Here is a 22,989-nt window from a genome sequence, read left to right as displayed (position 1 = left end):
GCCGCACGCCCGTCGGTCCGACGAACATGGGGCCGCGTCTTAGTGCTCGGATGCATTATTGCCAGTCTGATGCGCACAGTAAACAGCTGCAGTGTGCGCTGCAGAATAAGGGAGCCCGAGAGCAACCCGTCACCGGGGCAGGCGTGTGGTGTGTGCGTGTGGGATGCTGCAGCCCGGCTTTCCCCGCGGCGCGTTACCTCTAAAGTGCGGATCTCTTGCTGGGTGAGGTCGTTGGACGCGGCGCATTTGGTCCGGAGCCCCTGTAGACTGGAGATGGAGATCTCGATCATGTTCTGGATGAGTTCGCATTGGTGTAGCGCGGCCATCGCTGCGTCACCGGCAGCGCCACCGCCACCGTCCCTTTCCGATTGCTCATCACTTTCCACCATCTTTCCACCTTTACCACACACACTATCCATTCCTCGGCATCAGGCACGGCTTGTGTGGGTAGATATAAGGAGTGAAGGATAAAACGCACATGCACTACACATGCAGCATCCTGCTACGGAGCGACACGCATTTGCCCATTGGCGCCTAGTAAAGCAAGCGTTAGCACGAATTTTTAAAAAATCGTATAAAATGCGAGCCCACGTCCCCCAGTGCTGATTTAACAGCGCAGTTGGAGCGCTCGCCTTGCTGTCACGCTCCTATCTCCTCTTCCCTGGCAGCGCTCACTGAGCTTCCACTGCCTGTCAGCTGCGGGACACGTCATGCCGCGCTGCATCCTGGGAAATGAAGTCCCGGCGCCATTCGTCAGGAGCACATTCATTTCTACTTTTATTCATTTATTTCATCAGTATTTTTATTTAGTTATGTTTAATATGTAATTAAACTTATGCAATATGTGTACAATTACGTATAATGTCTATATCTATTGTTTTATGCTTTTTGGTACAGGTTGAGTTTTAGTGAATTACTTTAACAATAGACATCATTCACGAAATATTTACAGATCAGTCTGTTTTACAAATCATAACTGATTTTTGTTAATTTAATAGAATAGCAGTTACTAGAAGTTTCTATTTAAGCTTAAAGCAGTCTGGCAACTGAATGCTTTAGGCAGCAATGTGAGCAGATAATATCACTCCAAATTCTTCCAAATGGAAATGTATAATTTATTCCCTGTATATATAAAATATGTGTGCACACACATATAAAACACAGCGGTCCTCCTATCGCCCCTCATGTGTTAAGCGGAAGGTCTGTGTACCATGTGAGTGTCTATGGAATGCCATCATCCCATTGAGGGTGTGATGTTCTTTCACATTAAACACACTTCTGCCATCTGAATGTGAGTCATTCTCTGATCAGAGCCTGTCGCTCCATCTGTCCCCTGCCACTTGTGTCTGTTTCCCCCCTCCCATCTATCCACCATTGCCTGTGATACACCACTGAAGCCAGCAAATCGTTTCATTTTAATACCTATTTGATAATTTTTCTATATTCTTTTGAGAAACATTGTAAGATCGTTGTGATGCATCTTGCCCTGTGTTATACTTTTCTAAGTATAGTCTTAACAGTTGCACATATTATTTCAGTCTTTTAGGCCCATGTTCATGTTAAACTTCAAGCTTGGATATTCAAAATGATGTTTTCAGAGGAAAGGGATTGACATGGATGCCTAGAAACCAGACATTCACTGATCTGCCTAGCCACAAATAAACCTACCTTCAGGCTATGCCCACGTCTTCTGTGCAGATTTACAATGTCCTCCACTGACAAATTGCGTCCCAGTGCTTCAAAGCCTAGTTTGCCTGTAGATATTTCTCCTCTGCATGAAAAGTGCTCCTCCAGTGTCTCAGATCTCGCTATAGTTGAAGAGACATATTTGAATGCTCTATGATATCCATCTCAATAGCAGATTTATACTGATTTTTTTAATTAATCCCACAATGGATGTTCATCCTGATACACGGGGCAAAAAGGCTTCTCAGAACTAATTGATGTGCAACCTACCTTTGTACCATGCTACAGCACACAATTATTGAAACTCCCCAGCCGGCTGTTACTACAGCCCAACTTAAGCCTCTTCAGCTCCATGGCTACTGGCCAGCCAATGGTGCGCTTTTAACACAGAGGAATCTCCCTAGGGTTACATCAGAATAAATTGGATTGCGTTAAATCTGATAGCATGTTCTCTAGCAGCAAGGATCACCTGAGCCAGCTGTGCATGTCTCTATGGGACATAACAATCTGTCCAAGGTGCCTTGGTATAACATCTTAACTGCACCTCAAACTAGTGCAAGACAAGGTTTTAAAAGTTTTCGGACCTTTCAGTGGCAGGTGACACCCAGTCCAGTAAAGAGTGGGAGGATGAAAGTGGAAGCAGCAGATGGTGGGCCAATGGAATCATCACAGAAGAAATGCAAACTGACTGCAATTCTGCATGATCGTGAAACCAGAGATAAATGTTGTACTGGTGTAAAGCGCCACCTAAAGGACATGCATGTGAAACTCATCTTGAAACCTGCACAATGCGCATGAATTTGTTAGCTTGTAAGATGGTAAAGATGGGTTTAGCTCCTCTCAGTCCAGGCTTTGAAGGGTTTCATTTGGTGTAGCGGTTAAGGAAGTGGCCATGTAATCAGAAAGTTGCCTGTTCGAATCCCGATCCGCCAAGGTGCCTCTGAGGTGCCACTGAGCAAAGCACCGTCCCCACACACTGCTCCCTGGGCGCCTGTCATGGCTGCCCACTGCTCACTCAGTGTGATGGGTTAAATGCAGAGGACAAATTTCACCGTGTGCACCGTGTGCTGTGCTGCTGTGTATCACAAGTGACATTCACTTCACTTTCACTTCACTTATAATGATATTCTATGTGTAGAAATCAGTACAACAAAGGTGGTTTGCAGTTTTTAATTTTTTTATAATGTTGGCCAAATTGCTTCGGTAATGGATGTGACAGGCGTAATGATACAATAAGTCACATCAGTAATTTGTGTAATGAACTATTTCGAACTGACAGGAACACTGTTGTCTATTCTTTCTTGCCTTTGTGTGTGAAGTCTGCGATAGAAATAAATCTATGAAAACAGGACCAAGCCCTTCAGACACACGTCTGGATGAGCAACAGGACATGGGGACAATAACAGGAAAGGAAGGGAAGGAATGTACGCCCTCTTCTTCTACACTTATCAACTCCTAATTAACCTCTGCACGTGTCTGTCGTCACGCCTTCCCAAATGCAGAAATCCGTTCAGTGCTAACACCTCAAGAGTAGGCAGTCAGTGTCACTCGACACTCACACGAGCAGTCAGTGTCACTCGACACTACTAATTATATTGCAATATGTGTAAAATGCTGTTCAATGAAACACTGGATCCAGGGTACAACACAATTTTTATTAAATAGAGAATCAGAGTCTGTATAAGAAATATTAATTAAGGAAAGAAGAAGTACAGAAAACTAAACTGTCAATGTTCAGTTTTCCAATGTTCTTTGAGGGAACTCTAAATGGAAACCATTTTAAGGTCATATTATTATTCATGTAGTAGTCATTGTGAGCACTAAAAGGAAACCATTCTTAAACTGATATTAATTTGGGTATCAACCGCGAGTCGCTCACTTCAACATAATACAAAAATATCGACACAATGTAATGCTTTGACAAGTGAATATGATATACATTCTCTTTGATGTCACATATGTTCTGAATAATTTAAGGTAACCCATAGAGGTACGCTGTAAACAAGTACTTTATATTGGCTATTATACGTAATAAAGGGTCCTGCTGTACCGCAGCCAGTATACAGCAGTCCTGTTCTTGTCAGAACACACAATGGATTATTTACAGAATTAATCCATTCCCTCAGGATTCTCTTTTTCACGTTGGCCTCAGCATTATATCCAGGTGGACTGCAACCTGGTCCCAATACATACTCACGCTTACATAACCGAGTTTAATCACTTAAGGCCATAATTTTCTGAACTAGTGTACAAGGTTGTGCTAAACTTATCTCGACCAAATCACATTTTATGGTTACTGGACAACTAAAATATTCTGTAGGTGGATGTAGGATTGAGACAGTGTAATGATTACTCTCCAGCCTCTGCTGACCCAGACAGCTATTCAAATATTTACAGCATAACATCAATCCACCCATATCTTAATAACAGGAAATAACTATTTATTCTGTGAATCCACACAACAATAAGAAAAAAATGAAGAGAAAATGCTGAAGTTCCTCCCTGAGCATTCAATATGAATAATTAAAATTTAAATAAACAGACTAGGGTTGGTCCTTCATGATTTCCCCAAACATGGAATCCTAGCTCATCTACCCATCATAAAACTGTGGTGAAACAGCAGCTGTAATGTAGGGCAGCACCTGCACATGACTCTATCCCCCTTTTCATTCAACACAACCCGTCCAACCTCCTCATAAAAGACTAATTATTATTAAAATAATGCTCATTGATACGGACTACACACTGTGGATGAAGGTGAATGGTCTGGAATTAATCTGCTGTCATGACACTAGATCTTATGCATATGATGTGTGACACTGATATCAATGCCTATTAGCTTTCAGGGCTCTACTTCTTTCACATGGGTCACTATGGACACAGTGGACAGCGGAACCTGGTGTAATTCCTTCGTGTCCAGCTGTAGGGTTTCCTTTGGCAGTATTTCAGATTCTATTAAAAAGTAAAGTTAGGGATAGGTGATATGCCCATGACATTCAAATATTTTCCAATACATTCAAAGATATATGTGAAAAAAATTGAATGTAATTTCAAGATTATGAAATTGCTTTGCTAATAGTTATGGACCATGACACAGGTATAATGATAAATTACAGACTCATACATTGATGCAGTTAGTGCAGTTCATTATGCAAGACAACAAGTGTTTATGCAACATCACCAGACTCAATGCATCAATGAATGTCCATTGTCACAATAATGTTCATAATCCATATATCTTCTCAACATATCACCCAGCCCCTCTTAAAGCACTAGAAAGCTGGAAAAGCTATTTGGCTGGAATTAAGATGTTAGTAAGACAATACTGCACTAATCCTGCCCTTTATTCCTATGCTTTGATACTCTGCTGTCACAGTACAGCCTGCACAGCTTCTCCAAATATCAGTTCAAACATAAACTGTGAGTACAGAGAGAGCCCTGAGTCTCTTCTGAGCCTTTCCATAATGTCAGTCATAAGGAAATTATAACAATTAGATCATTAAAATGGCATAAATGTTCCAGTAAAAGATATTTATGACCAAAAAAATGTTTACACTGAAGAGTGGGTTTCAGTACTCCATGGCACACATGCTTCAGATGAGCTTTTCCAGAGAAATCATTAGAAAAATCTGGGGAAAATATGAACCTGTTTCATGTACATGGTTTTAAAGATGATAAAGTTTGTGCATTTATTATACAGGTTAGTATATGTGCTTGGTCAGAAATGGGATGCTCACCATGATACCGCTTCCTTGTTAGGCTCCTCCTCTTCCTGAGTCCCTGGTCTTCTGGGTTGGCCAGCCTCCTCTGCACAGATGCACGTGTTAGCCGGATGTCCTGAAAAAATGAAGACCAGCCTCAGCCTTAACCTCAGCAGCCCCAACCCAGCTCATTACAAAGCCAGACAGAGGAAATGTTATTACCACATGGAGATCCCTCAACATCATCCAAAAGGTTGGCAGTAGAGGCTGCAGTGCCCAGCCTGGGAGGCCTGGTTAAGGGAGAACTGGAAGTTTCCATGGTAGCACAGGTGCCACGCCCTGACTGTGACACTCACACGCATAACAAAATGAGAGGAACAGAACGGTGCCAGTTTGAGGATACGAGTGATGTTTGAGGAGGGCCCTCTTTTTGGTCTTTCTCCTCCTTGTCTTTTCAGAGAAAGATCTCGCGATTTCAAAGAGTTTCTTCCTTGTGGCTGCGGACGATATCAACGCTGAATATTATCAGACACCCTTATCCACAGCACATTACAATCAGTAGTGACATTCAGGGTTAAGTGTCTTGCTCAGGGACACAATGGTAGTTAGTGGGCTTTGAACCTGTGACTATGTGGTCTTCTGGTTCATAGGTGGGTGTGTTACCTACTACGCCAGTACCAGGCAAAAAATAAACTACTAAAAAACAATTAAACCACAAAAACAGAGTGCGTTGCAGCAGCGAGGTGCTCCAGGGCTGTCCAGAACAGTTATTGTGGCACATGGAGATTCCAAAAACACCACTTTTAATTATCTTCAGAGGTGACAGGAAGGAAGGCACTACTTACATTTGCCCATGTGCTTGAGTTTGTCGCGAAACAAGGCATCATCTGGGACGGAGGTGCAGGCCTCCTCAGGACCTGATGCACAATGATCTCCTGTCAGAAGCACAATGGCAATGAACACAGCAGAACACAAGCAGGCATGCTATGCATGACACAAAATATCAATTACTGATTGGCATATCATTTATAGTTATATATATTTAAAAATATGTCTGTTTTCATCTGGACGTTGATTTCATGTAAGCTAGACCACAAGTCAACACAGTTGTGTGTTCGCCACCAAGTGGCTCCACCTAGTGTTGCTTCTGAATATTATTTATCCCTCCAACCAAATCAAATTATCATGGTGTAGACTAATTAATGGAATAATTTTCTGATATGTGAAAATGCATTGATCGCAAGCACAATTTTTTTTTTCAAACGACTTCTGATGTTATATGGTATTATTAGTGTGATTTGGAGAGCTGTCCTTTCATTCGGAAAAACCCTGCTTACATTTGTGCTGCAGTAGAACTTAACTTGTCCAGTATTTTTAATGTACTATTGTTTAGATTTAATTAGATTTTTGAAAGGCTGCATGTTGAGATCCAGTCTATGAACAGGAGTGGCAACAAGACGCATCCCTGGTGAAGTCCGTCGCCTACTTTGAACAAATGTAATTTTATGCCAAGTATGTGAACACAACACAAGCTGCATTCATGCATGAAATGGACAGCATGCAGCAGTGCCCCCTGTCCCTCCCAAAGCACATGGCTGCATGGAGACCCCATGCACCATCACACAGCTGCACACGAGAGAAGACTTGGTCCAGTGTTCCATAGCCAGGACAAAAAAAAAAAAACATTGTCCCTCTTGAATCAGAAGTTCAACGATTGGCCCACCAGACATGTAAGAGGTGTTCTCAGAGGTAGTGCTTGAACTTATTTTGCACAGTGTGCTCTGCCAATCATTTCCAAAAGATCCTCAAGGTTTGCCTGGGTCTCCTTGGTCTGAACGGCCACCTGAGGTCTTGGTAAATGTTAGTTTTTAATGAAATGTTTAATTGAATTGCAATTCTTGGCCCCTGGTATGAGTTAATGCATTTTAATTAAGCTGAAAAGGTGAAACGGAGGCAATCAGCTGGCGATTATATTTTAAACTCATGCATTTCCTTTTCCTCTTAATCTAGGGTTTGTACAAAGAAAGCCAGACTTTTAAAGAGCTGAACATTGCAAGAGCTTGCATGGTTATGGCTGTATGGAAATGGCACCGTAAAACACTGACTATGTGACTGTCATTTATTTATATGCACAGTTGGCTTGGGCTTGGGCCGGGTCGAGCCTAATTTTTTAGGGACGTGTACAGCTCTAATATAGACTCTTTATAGCCTGCAGTGTAAAACAAGGAGAATAAGAACAAAAACCTACAAAAAGTTTATTCTTTTAATGTGTGTACGCGGAAGGAATTGGGGTTGGGGGGTCCCGGCTTGTATTGAACACAGACAGGGGGCTTCAGGGAAAAAAGGTTGGGAACCCCTGCTCTAGCCGATACTTGTCCAGCTTGAATGGAGCGTGAATGGCATCCAATTTGCTCAGTACTCCTGCTTTGGCAAGTATCACAGCCTGTAAAGGACTTTTGTAACTGGCTAAGAAGCTTTCAGTTCTTACTTTGGGCATTTTCACTCATTCATCCTTGTAAGGGGCTTATTATTCTAAAGAACTATTGAGTCGACTGAGACCCAGCCTCTTTTTCACTTCCAACTTTGTGATTGCTTACAGATTTTGCTTTTTTTTTTATTTTTAATAACACTAGGAACTGATGTTACTCCAAAATATGTCACTATCTTCTTCTGGCTTTCTCCTGCATGCTACGGAGAATGCAACAAGCAGCACAAGACTGTGTATTATAGTTATAGTTGTATAAAGCTGTATACAGCTTCGAAATCTATGAGACAGTGCATGAAACTGTCAATTTGAAAATGAAAAATACAAGGTAAGACATTAAGAAATTGCTTAATTGCTTAACAAATGTCTTAATTTCTTTCTTAATAGAGTAAAAACGAATTTCCAATCATTCCAGTGGCGAATAATCAAGACGACAAAATACATTTGTTTTGTTTAAATTAGCTTCTTTACTTTTCCTTTCAAATGTAACCCAGCCACTGAGGACGACAGTGTATTTCTTGGTGCCGGTCCCAAATCCGGGTAAATGAATAGGGTTGCTTCAGGATGGGCATCTGGTGTAAAACTGTTTAAATGCCAGCTTTAAATGACACATTTTACTCAACCTCATGCACTCATAAAGACACATGCACACAACTCTCTTATGCACACGCGACACACAACTACTTCACAGTTAACAAGAACAGCTGCAGAACGGCAGCACGGTGACTCACAGGAAACACGAACAGTGAAGCCATGGCATGATGACAAGACAGGGCCATGGGGGTCAAAGCGGTGGGTGTGGCTGATACCTGTTCTGCAGTTCTCCATGCAAGCAGATGAATGATTAGCCTTGGAGATCTTTGATTCATATTTCTGTCGGTCTACAACAGAGGAGGTGTGACAGCGTCAATGGAAGGCGGGGGGTGAAGTGGGCCCGTCGTAAATGGCGCAACCTTCACACAACCCTGCACTGCGAGTGATAATGACCTGAAGACGGAAAGTGCTAGCCAGCAAAAAAAAAGAGCCGTTTATCACAGATGTCCTGCAGGGGATAAACTCAACACAGCGTTCTGGTTCATTTAATGCAAGGACACATAAAAACACCTGCAACACCGCTTTCTTGTAACTTACCCATAACTTTTCAAAAGGAAACCTAAAAAAGAATTAATTTCCAGTGCCAGTGCACATGTATATTGCACAGAGTACAATGATGCCACACACCATCTCCACTTTTGCAAAATTGTGCCCTTTTTGTGTTGAATGGCTGCAAGGTGTCCAAAACACAAGAGAAGAGACACACCCTGCATATTCAGTGGCACATGATAGACTTTCCCCCAGGGTATCTGCAGGTGTAATAGATTTCAGATCAGGGCCAGATGCTTTTCTAACATACAATATTTATTTTATTTATTTTATTTTAAGTAATATGTTATTATTTGATATATTAATTCTTCTTCCTTCCAAATTTCCAAATTATTGTTGAGCCTTTGTCAATGTTAACAGACTCGTTTATTGTACTGCTGCAGGCCACTAGGGGGCGACTGCAAAGTTTTCAGTTTCTTGCTAGTGAGTCATATCCATACCCTCTGCGTGAACCCGTTAGTGCGCAGAGCTCTGTGTTCAGTAGATTACTGACAGATTGATTTACAGTAAATGTAGGATAAATGTTTCCCTCCTCAGTGTAATGTAATAGAAATGTTTCCCTCCTCAGTAGGCTATTCAGTAATATTAGAGAACTCCCACTCTCAGAACACGTCTGCTGGCGGGTGCAGAATATAGCCGTCTAGCTTCCTAGGCAAAATACATATTAGAAGCTTGACAAATTATTTAGAGTTTATCAGTAAAAAATAGCAGTATTTTTAAGACCTTCAAACAATGGGTTTAAGGATTACTAGTCCTTTTTAATTATATTTAATTATATTTATACAGTTTATGGTTTTTTTCAAGGATCCACGGATCCCCATTACACTAAATGTATCAATCCAATGCCCAGTAGGGCTGCTAGAATAGCCATGTTTACACAGGACAGGACAGCACAGGACAGAAAATGAGTGTCAGTGATCTACATGACATCCAGAATAAAACAGAGGATGCCAGATCTAGTGAGGCTAAAAAGTGATGGTGCTCTGACTCTAACTTTCAATGCTCTGATGGAATGGGATGCACTAAGCATTATGCACTGGAGGGAATGGTATAAGCTGTGCACGCGTACATTTAGAAGGAGCCGGTTTGTGTAAGAAAGGGAGTCATGCATGCACCTCTCTCCAGTGCTATTAGAAAGTCTCGGTTTCGCTGCAGTTCCCTCATAAACTCCTCGTTCTGCAGGAAGAGGGCGATGCGCTCATCCTCTAGATACTGCTTCAGCTTCCTGTCCTCCTCTGAAGCCCATTCCCCCGGTACCAGCGCCTGCGACAGGGACGACAGCGAGGACGAGGACGAGGAGGAAGGCTGGGATAGGCTGCTGTGAGAGCGCTGTGGGAACATGGCAATAATATTAATAATCAGATAAAACAATTCCTGGTGCAGCAGTGGCAGAAGTACCTTTAGTTAAGTCACAGAAACAGCTCCATAACTCAGATATTATTATATGGAAACACACACTTCACACATTTTCTTTTTCCAGCTGTCCTGACTTTTCACATTGGTGGTTTATTACTTGAAATTGTGCTTATTTGAAGTCTGATTCAGCTGAACCACAGTCCCAATTTTCAGAAAACATAATCTGCTGCTGCTGACACTCTCTTTAATTTCAGGTAGTGCTCACATTATTTCTTATTTAATATGTCAAATAAAAAATATGTTAAAAAAGTTTGTGGTGAGCAACACTGATGATCCAACATTCTCATTTATTTCAACAATGCAATCAGTCCATATATTATTAAGATCACTTTAAAATTAAGATCGCTTGAATTTTACCAACAAAAAAAGTCACTTAATGTATGAAAAAATCCGCAGATCTATGATCAAATAAGAATTTATTTTATGAAGCAATGTTTTCTAAATCTAAATGCCACAATACTGGTCAGCATGGTATAGTTAAAACTGGTGTTCTCAGATATGGAACCGGGTGACAGTATGCTGCATGCAATAATCCTGCATCTAGATCACAAAGTTCCACCCACATTAGTGAAATAGATCTGTGTACTTTATGACTTTGCAGCACTGCCTCTTAGTGAGTCAGGGCCGGGTTAATGAGCCATTAATGCAAAGCCCATAAATCTACCTGGAGACTGTCGAGCTGCTGAGGCAAGATCCTCAGGAAGTCATCAGGGAGGTTGCCTAGTAACGGAGGGTTCCAATTCCGGTAAGTTCCCACTTGCCGATGCCCAGGGGGCACATGAGCTTCAAATCTGGTAAAGCGGATGCCATGCCCAACACACAGAAAAACGTGTGAATTATGACTAAAGATACAATATGATATATATATTGCATTTCTCAGGTTTGCACTGACAACTTGTTGACTCCAGGTGGAGCCCTCAGCACAAAAACTACAGACATTCATGTGAATAAGAATTGGTTGATTCCACATAATAATAATTTTTTTATAGGTTTAGAATCTACATGTGACACTAACTAAAGTCAGGTGTAAATTGCAGCAATACACTCCACATCCAACCTGGGAGGTGGAGTAGGTGGGACGTCGGCAGGGTGCTTCCTGTCGTAGATATGCATGTCATAAGATGGTGGGGAGTAGACAGGTGGAGCTTCTTCATCAGAGCTGTCTGGCTCCAGCGTCCTCTCCAAAATCTGAACAAGGTCAATGGTTATCCAATGTATGAAATAAGGTAATGATTACTATATTTGCATGTGTAACAAAAAGCTTCAGGTCCATCGAACAACAACAAATTCCAAAAACGTGATAAAAGACAGAAGGACATTCTGAAACAGAAGATAAACCAGTGAGACCCCACAATGCACTGAGGCAGGAAAATAGTGCGAGGAAGCTTCGCTTGACCTAGTTCCCCACAGCAGCTGTAACAAGCTTCGGAGGAAAACACACAGAGAATTTCAGTCTATTGAAGAAGCAGCCTGATTTCAGAAACTCAGAAACACACACCCCATTTAAAAAATGAAAATAAGCATAAAAACATTTTCTAAACCCCAGCCTACTTTTTATACATGCAGGTTCACTATGGTTATCACTGTCATATACAAACCTCCTGGATCTTAACCATTCAGGCTTCAGAACAGCTCATTCTACTGAGACGGCCCTTCTGGCTGTTTCTGAGAAGCTACATGAGGCCAGATCGGCAAAACGGACATCGGTACTTATTCTCCTTGACCTCTCTGCAGCAATCGACACAGTTCACCACAAGACTCTCTCGTCTATCCTGAAGAGGCTTGGAATTCGTGGCTCAGCGTGGAAGTGGTTTGCTTCCTACTTCCTAAGTGACTTGGAAAGGATCCACCTCTGCCTCATTTACATTTACAGCATTTACCAGACGCCCTTATCCAGAGCGACTTACAATCAGTAGTTACAGGGACAGTCCCCCTGGAGCAACTGTCTTGCTCAGGGACATAATGACACTAAGTGGGATTTGAACCTGGGTCTTCTGGTTCATAGGCAATCTGGTTCATAGGCCAGTGTGTTACCCACTAGCCTACTACCACCCTATACATAGACTTTCCACTGGTGTTCCTCAAGGCTCAGTACTAGGTCCTCTCCTTTTACACAAGAACACTTGGTCAGGTCATTTCCTCACATGGATTATCCTACCACTGCTATACTGACAATACACAACTCATGTTCTCTTTTTCTCCCTCAGATCTACATGCTAAATCCAAAATCTCCTCTTTGATGGCAGCCCATCATCTCAAACACAATCCCACCAAAACTAATATTCATTCCAGCAGATTCTTCACCACATCACGATCTTGCTATTTACCTGGACAACTCACAGCTCTCTCCTTCTACAACAGCCCGCAACCTTGGAGTACCAATAGACAACCAACTCTACTTCACGACTCACATCAGCAATCTTTCCTGATCAATTAGAGTCCTTCTCTACAATATCAGACAAATCCGTCCTTATCTGTCTACACAGGCCACCCAGATACTGGTTCAGTCCCTAGTAATCTCACGACTGGATTACTGTAACTCCCTTCTAGCAGGTCTACCTCTATGTACCATCCGACCACTCATACAAAATGCAGCAGCACGACTGATCTTCAACCTTCCCAAATTCTTCCACACCACCCCTCTGCTACGTTCACTCCACTGGCTCCCAGTAGCTGCACGCATCAGATTCAAAATACTTATACTAGCCTACCAAGCCAAACATGGAGTAGCACCATCCTACCTATTACACCTCACACTGCACCTCGTATACTCCGAGCCTCCAGTCTGCTGCTCACCTGGTCCCTCCATCTCTGAAGGTAAAAGGAAGACATTCATCTAGACTCTTCTCCGTCTTGGCCCCTCTATGGTGGATCGAACTTCCACTTGAGGTCAGAACAGCTCAGTCACTGAGCACCTTCAAATGACAGCTCAAGACCTTCCTCTTTAGAGAATATTTAGATTCACTTGTAACGTTCTTATTGTCTCACTTATGGATAGAAACTACAACAGAGTGAATAAAAAGATTGTATTCATAGTTGGGGTCCTAGTGAACCAGAATTGATCACTTCATTGATGGTAACTTGGAAGCACGTTGTAAGTCGCTGAGGATAAGGGCGTCTGCCAAATGCCGTAAATGTAAATGTAAATGCGGTGTGTGACGTGTAGAGACTAAAACTGAAATGTGTGGTAATACTGTAGTCCAAAAGAGACATGTTTCTGTGCTTACAGGTAAAATGACAAGGGTTGTCATAAAATATTATTCTTTTTTAAATCACTGTTCCATCAGTATGTTAGTTTATCAATATGTTTTAAAGCACAAACCATTAAAACTTGTGCAGTTTCATTCAGTTCCATATCAAGTTACCCTGGTCACCTGACAACCTGTTTAGAAGTTCTGGATCCTTAAATGACAATGAATCCCTATTAGCCTTTAAAACATACTTATGCAGATTCATTTCTATATTAATATATAATCATAAGGAAAAAATATCCTCGCTACATGGATCATTTGCATTGATTTAGCAAACTCAAAAAGTGCCATAGAAAACTAACTGGAAAAGGAGCAGGTCAATGGAAAAAGGAAATGTCAGATTAAAATACATATTCTTAATTCAGATTAATTATTATTTATAAATAATGTGCCTTTTGTTGCTGTTTTGTTTTGCTAAATGCCTCTCTAAATTGAACTTACATTCATGAATGTTTGCTTTTTATAATTTTTCTTTTTACTGGCCATTATGAAACTACTCACTCACTTTCCTTAACCGCATAGTTCTATTCAGGGTTGCAGCAGCCGGAGCCCGTCCTGGGACACTGGGTGGAGGGCGGGGCTCCAGCCCACCACAGGGTGCACACACACACACACACACCCTTCGCTAACACACTCACACCAACAGATAATCCAGAGTTGACAGTTCACCTAGTGCGCATGTCTGGATGGTGTGAGGAAACCAGAGAACCCTGTGGAAACCCGCACCAACATGGGGAGAGCATCCATACTCTGCACACTCAAGGGTCGAGCCAGGATTCAAACTCACAACCTTGGAATCTTAGTCTGTTTATTCATAGATGAATAAAGTAATCATGAATCAATTTATTGTTATTGTTAAATCAACAAAGATATTTTTGATATTTATTGATTAGGATTAGGTGATCATTACTGATGCATGTGTAAGTCCTTTCTTTACATTTGAAATCCCTCACCTCAGGAGGTATGCTGTCCTCTGAGTCGGAGGTGTCGTCTGACCCCTGGCCATCGATGCTCATCTGCAGCAGCTGGTCAATGGTGGAGTCCACCGCGCCGTTGTTGGCACGCAGCACACACTCGATCACCTCGTGGTCCATCGCTGGAAACATGGTCTTAAAGTCGCCCATGGCCTGGTTGAACTCCAGCCGCCGGACCTGCCGCGGCCCTCGGCTGTTGTTGAGCTGGGCGGGGTTGCTGGCCGCGGCGCTGCCGCCACCTCTCTCCGCATCGTGGCTGCCCCCGGTGGCGGTGGTGTTGCTGCCGCCGCCGCCGCTGCTGCTGGCACTGCGCCGGAAAAGGCTGGTCATGATCCACAACGCCTCCAGCCGCCCCGGCGCGCTCCTCCTCCGGACTGGCACCGCTGCCCGTGATGTGGCGCCTCTGTGGCACGCTGCGCCTCAGCACCGCTCTCGGGCCCCGTGCGCTCGTGTTATTCCCTCATGGCATCTGTGGAGCAGAGCAGAGAAGGATGCTGCTGCTGCTGCTGCTGCTGACGGGATGGAGACACCACATCCAGCCCTAACCGGCTTTGGAGGGTGTAGACCTGCTCTACTCGACTTCTGGACTGCAAACTGCACCTTCAGAGGCCTGGACCTCCCACACACCACTTGGCAACCTGAAAGCAAAAGGGAGCAACATTAATTATGCGCAGTTATTCCAAAAGTTCCATCACTGCAAGAATTAGTTGTGGCCTAGCGGGTAAGGAAGCGGACCTGTAATCAGAAGGTTGCCGGATCGAGTCCCGAACCCACACACTGCTCCCCGGGCGCCTGTCATGGCTGCCCACTGCTCACTAAGGGTGATGGTTAAAAGCAGAGGACACATTTCGTTGTGTCACCGTGTGCTGTGCTGCAGTGTATCACAATGACAATCACTTCACTTTCACTTCCAGTTATTTACTTCAGATCGACTTCATTGACGGATCTTTTGAGATCCATTGGCAAAGCTGAACATGAGTTGTCACGTCGACATGACGTCATCATGCAGGTACAATCCCAGAGATGTCCAGCTGTCCTTCATATGTCCTCTCAAAATAAAATAATAATAGACCGACTGGTAGTAGATTCTATAAGCAAGTTCACACACACACACACACACACACACACAGAATCCAAAACAGGGAAGATTCCCATTCACTCACCTTCACTACAGGAGATAAAAGACTGAAACACATCACAATACTACAATAAAACAAACTGCTTGTCATTTTCATTTATTTAGTATGCTTCGGTGTGCCGGGGCGAAGTAACGGGAGAAGTGAACTCACACCACTACGCCTTTAGGTGTTTAATAAGATGTCCGACCGGCTTCGGATGAGGAGCGAGCACAAACAGGGAGAAAAGATGTTGACATGTCGAAAAACTGGATTTTTTTTTTTAAGTGATTGTGAAACACTGCAGCACAGCACATGGTGACACAACGAAACGTGTCCTCTGCTTTTAACCATCACCCTTAGTGAGCAGTGAGCAGCCATGACAGGCAACCTTCTGACTACGGGGTGTGTTTCCTTACCCGCTAGGCCACCACTGCGCCATTTCTGTTAATGCCCTATTTTGCAAAATTTCATACCAAAACTATCCAGACATGAACTGGAAGTCATTGGTTTGACAAAATAAAAATAATTGAGGCTCCACACAAACATAGACACACAGCTTGTGTGGGGGGAAGAAGGAGCGCCTGTCTGCTCAAATTACGTCCCCATCTCACCCCTTTCCTGCTCATACCGCCCTGTCTCCACAGGCTTCCGTGTTCCCATGGCAACGTGGGTGTCTGTGGGCACAATAGCAGCGTCGGTCAACATCAGGGGGGCTGCCTAAATGCACGAACCCCTTCAAACGGGTTACAGGAGCTGAATACATCTCGGGCTAAACAAGTAGCCCCCACGTGGTTCTGAAATCTATGGCAAAAAGCTAGAATTAGTATGTGCACAACTTCAGCTGGTTACAGGACATGATCTGTACACCTACAGCACGAGTTCTAGGCCGTCTCCATAAAACAGGAAAATGCATTTCTCACCCTGAGAGTCTGAGAAATCACTATACACAGTGACTAGTGTAGCGCATAACCAAGCATCCATTTCAAAAATAGATGGTTCTTCTTATAAATGTCATTGTATCCCATTTTGTCATTACCAGCAGCACACGGTGCACAGAACAAAATGTGTCCTCTGCATTTAACCCATCCCCCTGTGGGCAGCCATGATCGGGATTTGAACCCACCAACTTTAATGTAGGATCGCTTTGATCAGTTTTCCCTGCCACCACCATCTCCCTACGGCCGCTGCATCCAGCGAGATCAGCGTGGAGTTCAGAAGTGGCGAAGAATAACAACCATTATGTATTTCTCAGCCAAGTGTGTCAAATTGCGAGACATCTGCTGCACATTCTGCAGCCGTTCGGTGACACAGATACAGTAGCACAGTCTGACACTTCACGCTCGGCCCATCTGTCCAAGCGCCTGGAGATCCGGCCGCAGGGCTCCGCCACCCACTTTATCCTGCTTTTGGCGAGTGCGAGGCTCTTGCGGGGATGTGGTGGCAGGTGTGACAAATCATTTTCATGCTTTGCAACGACGGCCGGCATCGCTGCTCTCTCCTTCCTGACGGCCTGATAGTGTTCTGATCGGCCGTCAGAGAAGGAGATATCTGATCGCAGCACCGACAGCCTGACCTGCGTTCTTATTCATGATAAAAATTCTGAAACGGTGTAAGTAAATGTTCTCGTTGTTGACTGACCTTTTAAAGCCGCTCAATGATTCTTCTAAATCCAGGCGGCCTCAGACCATTCAATCCATCAGCGAGCCGCTGCAGCGTGCGGAGGGAATCACTATTCCATATTAATCTACAGCTACGGCCAGACGCAGGCGAGCCTATATTTAGCCCCAGGATCCACAGCCCTTCTGTCTGCCTGCCCGCATTTGTAGGTCCTCGCTGACACGAGTTGCAGAAGGACTCTGATGTGCCCTTGCGAATAACATACAGCAGAGGCCTGACGTCACCTATAGATAATTCCCATGCTGATAGGCCATCTGAGCTGATAGAGCTGAAGTAGGGGTCTGGTTCATAGGACCAGAGAGAGGGAGGGATCAAAAAGAGCAGACTACAAGGTACCAACTCCAAAAATATTGGACTATGTGTCTTCGGTGATTAGGCAAAATCAAACATGTTCATTTTATAGGGTGGTAGTAGCCTAGTGGGTAACCCAGGTTCAAATCCCACTTACTACCATTGTGTCCCTGAGCAAGACACTTAACCCTAAATTGCTCCGGGGGGGACTGTCCCTGTAACTACTGATTGTAAGTCACTCTGCATAAGGGCGTCTGGTAAATGCTGTAAATATAAATTTTAATCGTGAAGATAAAAAGTCATCAAAATGTTAGAAAGAGACACAATGGCACAAATATTTTATTGGAGTGCCTTTAGCCCCGAGGACAGCTTGCATTCTCTAAGGCATTCTTTCATGCAACGTACCAACCTCTATGTCTCTATTCATTTTTAAGAAAGTCCTTTCAGCACAGACCCAAAAGATTGTCAGTGGGGTTCAGGTTGGGCTGAATGTGCCATAAAACTTTAGATCTTTATCTCCTACCACACAAGACTCAGCCCGGGCCAAGTAAAATGATAGAAATTGTATTTGCCCTGTGGTGGGCAGTCCCCACCCTGCATCCAAAGGCCATTGATGGTTCATAAATTTATCACAGCAATTAATGTGTGCAAATTGATTCATCTAAATTGAAACAACACTTGAACAACAGGACCAAAACTCAATTCAATGACAAATTAAGTGGAAAGCAACATTAAAAAGCATCAGAGCTTTAACTGAGGGCTGGGGAGGTGAGCTATACTTCTATGACAGTACACTCGTGGAGCTTACAACAATCATACTTAAGCGAGCAGCGCCCTTTAAACTGGGACCAAATGTGCAGGAATGGCCCGGGGTCTACTGACATTGGTATATGAACAAATGAACAGCTAGTGGCTTTAACAGCTGCCTTTTACAGACCAACGTTGCGTCGCAGATGTTCACGCAGCCATGTGCAGGTGATGCGAAAGATGGGAAAAGAGAAACGGCTCTTCTTTCACATCTTTCAATAATGCTGAAAATGATCCCATTGACGGTTCAGTGGACCAAAGTATCTAGCCAGGCTAACCTTAGATGATGCCTTTCCTCCTGACCTGGTTCAAATTTGAAACGAGGACAGCAAGAGCAGAACTGCAGAGGTATTGCAGGAAAGACAAACGAGTTCACTTTGGTGTGTTTCCCTGAAATCTCGGATCTAGAGGATTCACCTAGTGGGAAGCCTGTCCAACACGGGAAGAGCCTACAAAATTCATACACACAAACAACATGACCTTGGACGTTTGGTGCCACAATGCTCTCCGCCGTGCCACAGTGTGGCCCAGCACCCATAACACACACAAAATCCAATAATTAACATATTCAAAAAATAAACCATTCCGAACTGGGCCATCGGCCACATGGGAGGAGTAAGATTTGTGGTTTCTTCTCCAGAGAGAACAAAGTCACACACACTCAGCATCCCACTTTGATGGTATTCTTACCTAAGCCCTTTCATCAACATTTCCAAAACTCCGCAGCCTTCCAGTCTTTACAAATACAGCTCTGAATCGCCCTGAGGTCAGGATCTGAAATACAGAGGTTGCAAATACTTCCACTCCTTTATGCTGCACCATTTTTAAATGAATATTTCACAATTAACATCATGTCCAAAAGCTCTGTTTTGGATCCGTGGTCTAAAAGTAGATAATCGTAATCAGAAGACAAATGAGCGCTCTCTTTATGAGATGATGAGCAAAGACGTCTAGAGCTAGGTTATGCAGGATCAGTAACTCACTTGTAACTCAAAATCTATAAAAAAACGAATGAGAATTGCCCGTGTCTTCCTCTTGTAAGTCGCTTTGGATAAAAGCGTCTGCGAAGTAAAGTAAAGTAAAGATCAGGTTCTCATCACTGTCCTCCCTTCCATCCTGCCTTTCTGTTCCGGCACTGCCCCGGTGATTAAAGGAAACACAGTTTCAGCCACTCAGCAGCAGGGGACATTCCAGTATGTATAAAAATGGGTGTGTGTAGTGGTAGTAGCCTAGTGGGAAAGCACAAGTCTCAGGTTCAAACCACACTTAATACCATCATGTCCCTGAGCAAGACACTTAACGCCGAGTGTCTCCAGGGGGACTGTCCCTGTCAATACTGATTGTAAGTCGCTCTGGAAAAGGGCATCTTATACATGCCACAAATGTAAATAATTTAAATGTACAGTACAGGCCAAAAGTTTGGACACAACTTCTCATTCAATATGTTTTTTTTTTATTTTCATGACCATTTACACTGAAGGCATCAAAACTATAAATGAACACATGTGGAGTTATGCACTTAAAAAAAGTGAAATAAGTGAAAACATGTTTTATATTCTAGTTTCTTTGCTCTGTTTACTGCTTTGCGCACTCTTGCCATTCTCTCGATGAGCTTCAAGAGGTCGTCACCTGAAATGCTTTTTCAACAGTCTTGAAGGAGTTCCCAGAAGTGTTTAGCACTTGTTGGCCCCTTTGCCTTCACTCTGCAGTCCAGCTCACCCCAAACCATCTGGTATTTTTGTAAGTGTAAGTGGTCATGAAAATAAAGAAAACACATTTAATGTGAAGGTGTGTCCAAACTTTGGGCCTGTACTGTATATGTGTGTGACATGGGGAGTAGAAGTGGTGAAAAAGAAGCAACGCAAGAGACAAGTAAACAGTGACCATGTTTCATTTCTTGCATTGTCTGATCCTGAGCTACCTGAGCCAATAACTTCCAATGCTTAGATGATTCCATGCTACCATTTTTTATTATTATTTCAATTAAACATTAGGTATTGGATGACAACAATGTGCTATGCTTTTCTTCCCCACTAGTTCACTACCAATACAACAATGTTCAGGTGAGGTCTAAGGCACCAGGTGGTGGTTTCCAACCGGGAGTCTGCTAGAGATTAGTATAGACTAGTATAGTCCATGTAGCCTACAGGATTATACAGAGTTTTGATTATCCTATTGGGTGAGTTATTGGGATTTTACAAATGTAATATTTTCAAATATAATTTTGGTAACCTCAGGGCAGATGAACTTGTGCAGACCCCCTGCACATGTACTTAACAAAAGTCACCGGGGGTGTGCACAAGATCATCAAAACTCTGTATAATCCTGTAGGCTACATAGACTATACTAGTCTAGAGTGCTCAACTGCAGTTTTTTTTGCAAATAAAAGTTTGTAGTGTGTGTATGCAAGGAGAAATTGGGGTGGTGGGGTCCTGGCTTGTCTTCGACACAGAGAGGGGTGTCAGGGAAGAACGGTCAAGAACTACCCGTCATGACTGAGGAGGAACGTGACTGAGCTCAACGTTAGAAGGGATGCTGGTAAATGGGTCAAATTCATGGGATCCCCACCCAATGTTGTGGCTGATTTATTAATATGATGCAGTGTTGGAAAGAAACAGCATACAAGCAACCCTCAAATAGGTTTTTCGTGAGTACTGATATTATATGTAGGCAAACGTGCAACAAAGCAAATGCTAATGCTTCCCTGTATTGCCATTTAACACACTCCACTTTAGCTATCTTTAACTGGACAGTGGGTATTACCTAGTACCAACTGCAAAATGGAATGACCAACTTCCTACATAAAGAGAAAGAACATTTTTTTCTTTACCACATTCTTGGTATTTTATTTTATAGCCTTTAATTCCTTTAATTATATATATGTGTGTGTGTGTGTGTGTGTGTGTGTGTGTGTGTGTGTGTGTGTGTGTGTGCATGTGTATAAATATGTATGTGTGTGTGTGTGTATAAATATATATATATATATATATATATGTGTGTGTGTGTGTGTGTGTGTGTGTGTGCGTGTGTATATATATGTATGTATGTATGTATGTATGTGTGTGTGTGTGTGTGTGTGTGTGTGTATATATATATATAAATATATGTGTGTGTGTGTGTGTGTGTGTGTGTGTGCGTGTGGATATATATGTATGTGTGTATGTATGTGTGTGTGTGTGTGTGTGCATGTGTATAAATATGTATGTGTGTATGTATGTATCTGTGTGTGTATATATATATATATGTGTGTGTGTGTGTGTATAGCAGGTGCCCTGTCCATTTGTCATACGTACACAGGCTGTATTCTCCAGGATGACCAGATAACACCTGACTATGCTGACCCAGACCTTGGCCTATTTTTTCAAAGTTACCCAGCTGCCTGTTCAGGCTACAGTGTTAACACAAAAGGAATTCCTTTTTAATTGTGGTGCTACGTGGCACATTTTCTTGGCTGGAATTGCCCCACGTACCTGATGAGATTTTTCCTGAGAATGATGTCTGAAGAGTCCGCAACAGGACGGTCAACCTGAGTTATATAAAGCGGTGTTTCTAGTTAGTGACGTGGTATTAATTACCCCATCCCAGTCAGCCATAGTTCACTGTATCGCTCGGTATTAATGTCCCGGGAGTTAACAGTTCCTCTGCAGAATTAGATATAAAACAGAATCATACAGCTGAGCTGCCGCTGCAATTCAGGACCGCAGAAACGCACAATCACAACTCTGCAAAGTCCATCAGACGGCGAATCTGAACTTGAACTTGAAAGAAATCTAAATCCAGGTCTCCATTCATCTGTTCCCCTGGTTACTTGCCACACAGAAAATGGCTGATCGATTCGGCATCGCCGCCCAGTGATGAGAAACCGGAGCTTTACTCCGTCACACCTACTCGGAACACACCGGTCTCCGGTGCGGCTATTAAACCATGCGTCGCCGATCTGGGGCTGCCACGGAGTCGGGAAATGCATTCTGCCTAATCCAGATCTACCGTCTTTCTATCTCCCGGGCCCCGTAGCTGCGGTGCGCGATCCTATTCCAGATGTTATCACCGCGTATTCCAGATGTTACCGTCGCGTGTTCCCGGTCCTTACCGAGTCCCGCCGACGCCACATGCCCGTCGGATGCACCGTTCGCCACCGGACGCAGCACCGGGAGCCTGCCTACATCCCACCGGGCGGCTCTCGTGGCTGCGGCCGCGTCCAGGAGCGGGGACGGAGGGACGGAGGGAGAGACGGAGGGAGGGACGGAGGGAGAGACGGAGGGAGGGACGGAGCAGCCTGGCGGAGAAACGGGCGCGATGCACCAACAGCGCTTCTGCACTCTATTCTTATTGCGAATTGAGAATTGCAATGCAAATAGGGTTACAACAACAACAACACTTATTTCTTATATATCCCAAAATCACATACAGTACGCATCAATGGGCTTAGACAGGCACTAC

General features: G+C 43.4%; 2 protein-coding genes across 9 annotated transcripts in view; both read right to left on the bottom strand.

Annotated features, from left to right (window-relative positions):
* Positions 1-689, bottom strand: part of ksr1a (kinase suppressor of ras 1a) — a 30,078-nt gene extending 29,389 nt beyond the window's left edge. For all 3 annotated transcript variants that reach the window (XM_028983483.1, XM_028983482.1, XM_028983484.1), the window contains exon 1: positions 198-689. In XM_028983483.1, the coding sequence (XP_028839316.1) occupies positions 198-419 (222 nt within the window). In that variant the 5' untranslated portion in view covers positions 420-689. The remainder of the gene's footprint in view (positions 1-197) is intronic.
* A 2,638-nt stretch (positions 690-3,327) lies between these two features.
* On the bottom strand, positions 3,328-22,765 carry LOC114793147 (CUE domain-containing protein 1-like). 6 transcript variants are annotated; one of them, XM_028984875.1, is made up of 11 exons: positions 22,640-22,765; positions 14,636-15,294; positions 11,489-11,619; positions 11,096-11,222; positions 10,131-10,344; positions 8,682-8,753; positions 6,233-6,322; positions 5,791-5,884; positions 5,610-5,668; positions 5,424-5,523; positions 3,328-5,315 (listed from the first exon to the last, which is right to left on the bottom strand). In XM_028984875.1, coding segments are annotated over exons 2-11 (1,239 nt in total). In that variant the 5' UTR covers positions 14,987-15,294; positions 22,640-22,765; the 3' UTR covers positions 3,328-5,314. The 6 variants fall into 6 exon arrangements, with proteins under 6 accessions (XP_028840708.1, XP_028840706.1, XP_028840707.1 ...); XM_028984873.1 differs by lacking the exon at positions 3,328-5,315 and having other exon boundaries at positions 5,362-5,523; positions 14,636-15,125; positions 15,203-15,294; XM_028984874.1 differs by lacking the exon at positions 3,328-5,315 and having other exon boundaries at positions 5,362-5,523; positions 14,636-15,125; positions 15,257-15,294.
* Positions 22,766-22,989: the final 224 nt, after the last annotated feature.

This window comes from Denticeps clupeoides, chromosome 6 (genome assembly GCF_900700375.1).
Source record: "Denticeps clupeoides chromosome 6, fDenClu1.1, whole genome shotgun sequence".
Taxonomy (NCBI): Eukaryota; Metazoa; Chordata; class Actinopteri; order Clupeiformes; family Denticipitidae; genus Denticeps; species Denticeps clupeoides.
The sequence above is the reverse complement of the archived record's forward strand: the minus strand, read 5'-3'. Positions and strand labels throughout refer to the sequence as shown.

What these genes read in the sequence shown, in the direction of transcription:
- LOC114793147 (XM_028984871.1), bottom strand. Translation starts at nt 14,986, where the DNA reads ATGACCAGCCTTTTCCGGCGCAGTGCCAGCAGCAGCGGCGGCGGCGGC. An exon ending in TCTAATAGCACTGGAGAGAG is followed by an intron (nt 8,754 to 10,130) that starts GTGCATGCATGA and finishes CCTCTGTTGTAG; the next exon opens with ACCGACAGAAATATGAATCA. An exon ending in CATGGAGAACTGCAGAACAG is followed by an intron (nt 6,323 to 8,681) that starts GTATCAGCCACA and finishes TGCTTCTGACAG; the next exon opens with GAGATCATTGTGCATCAGGT.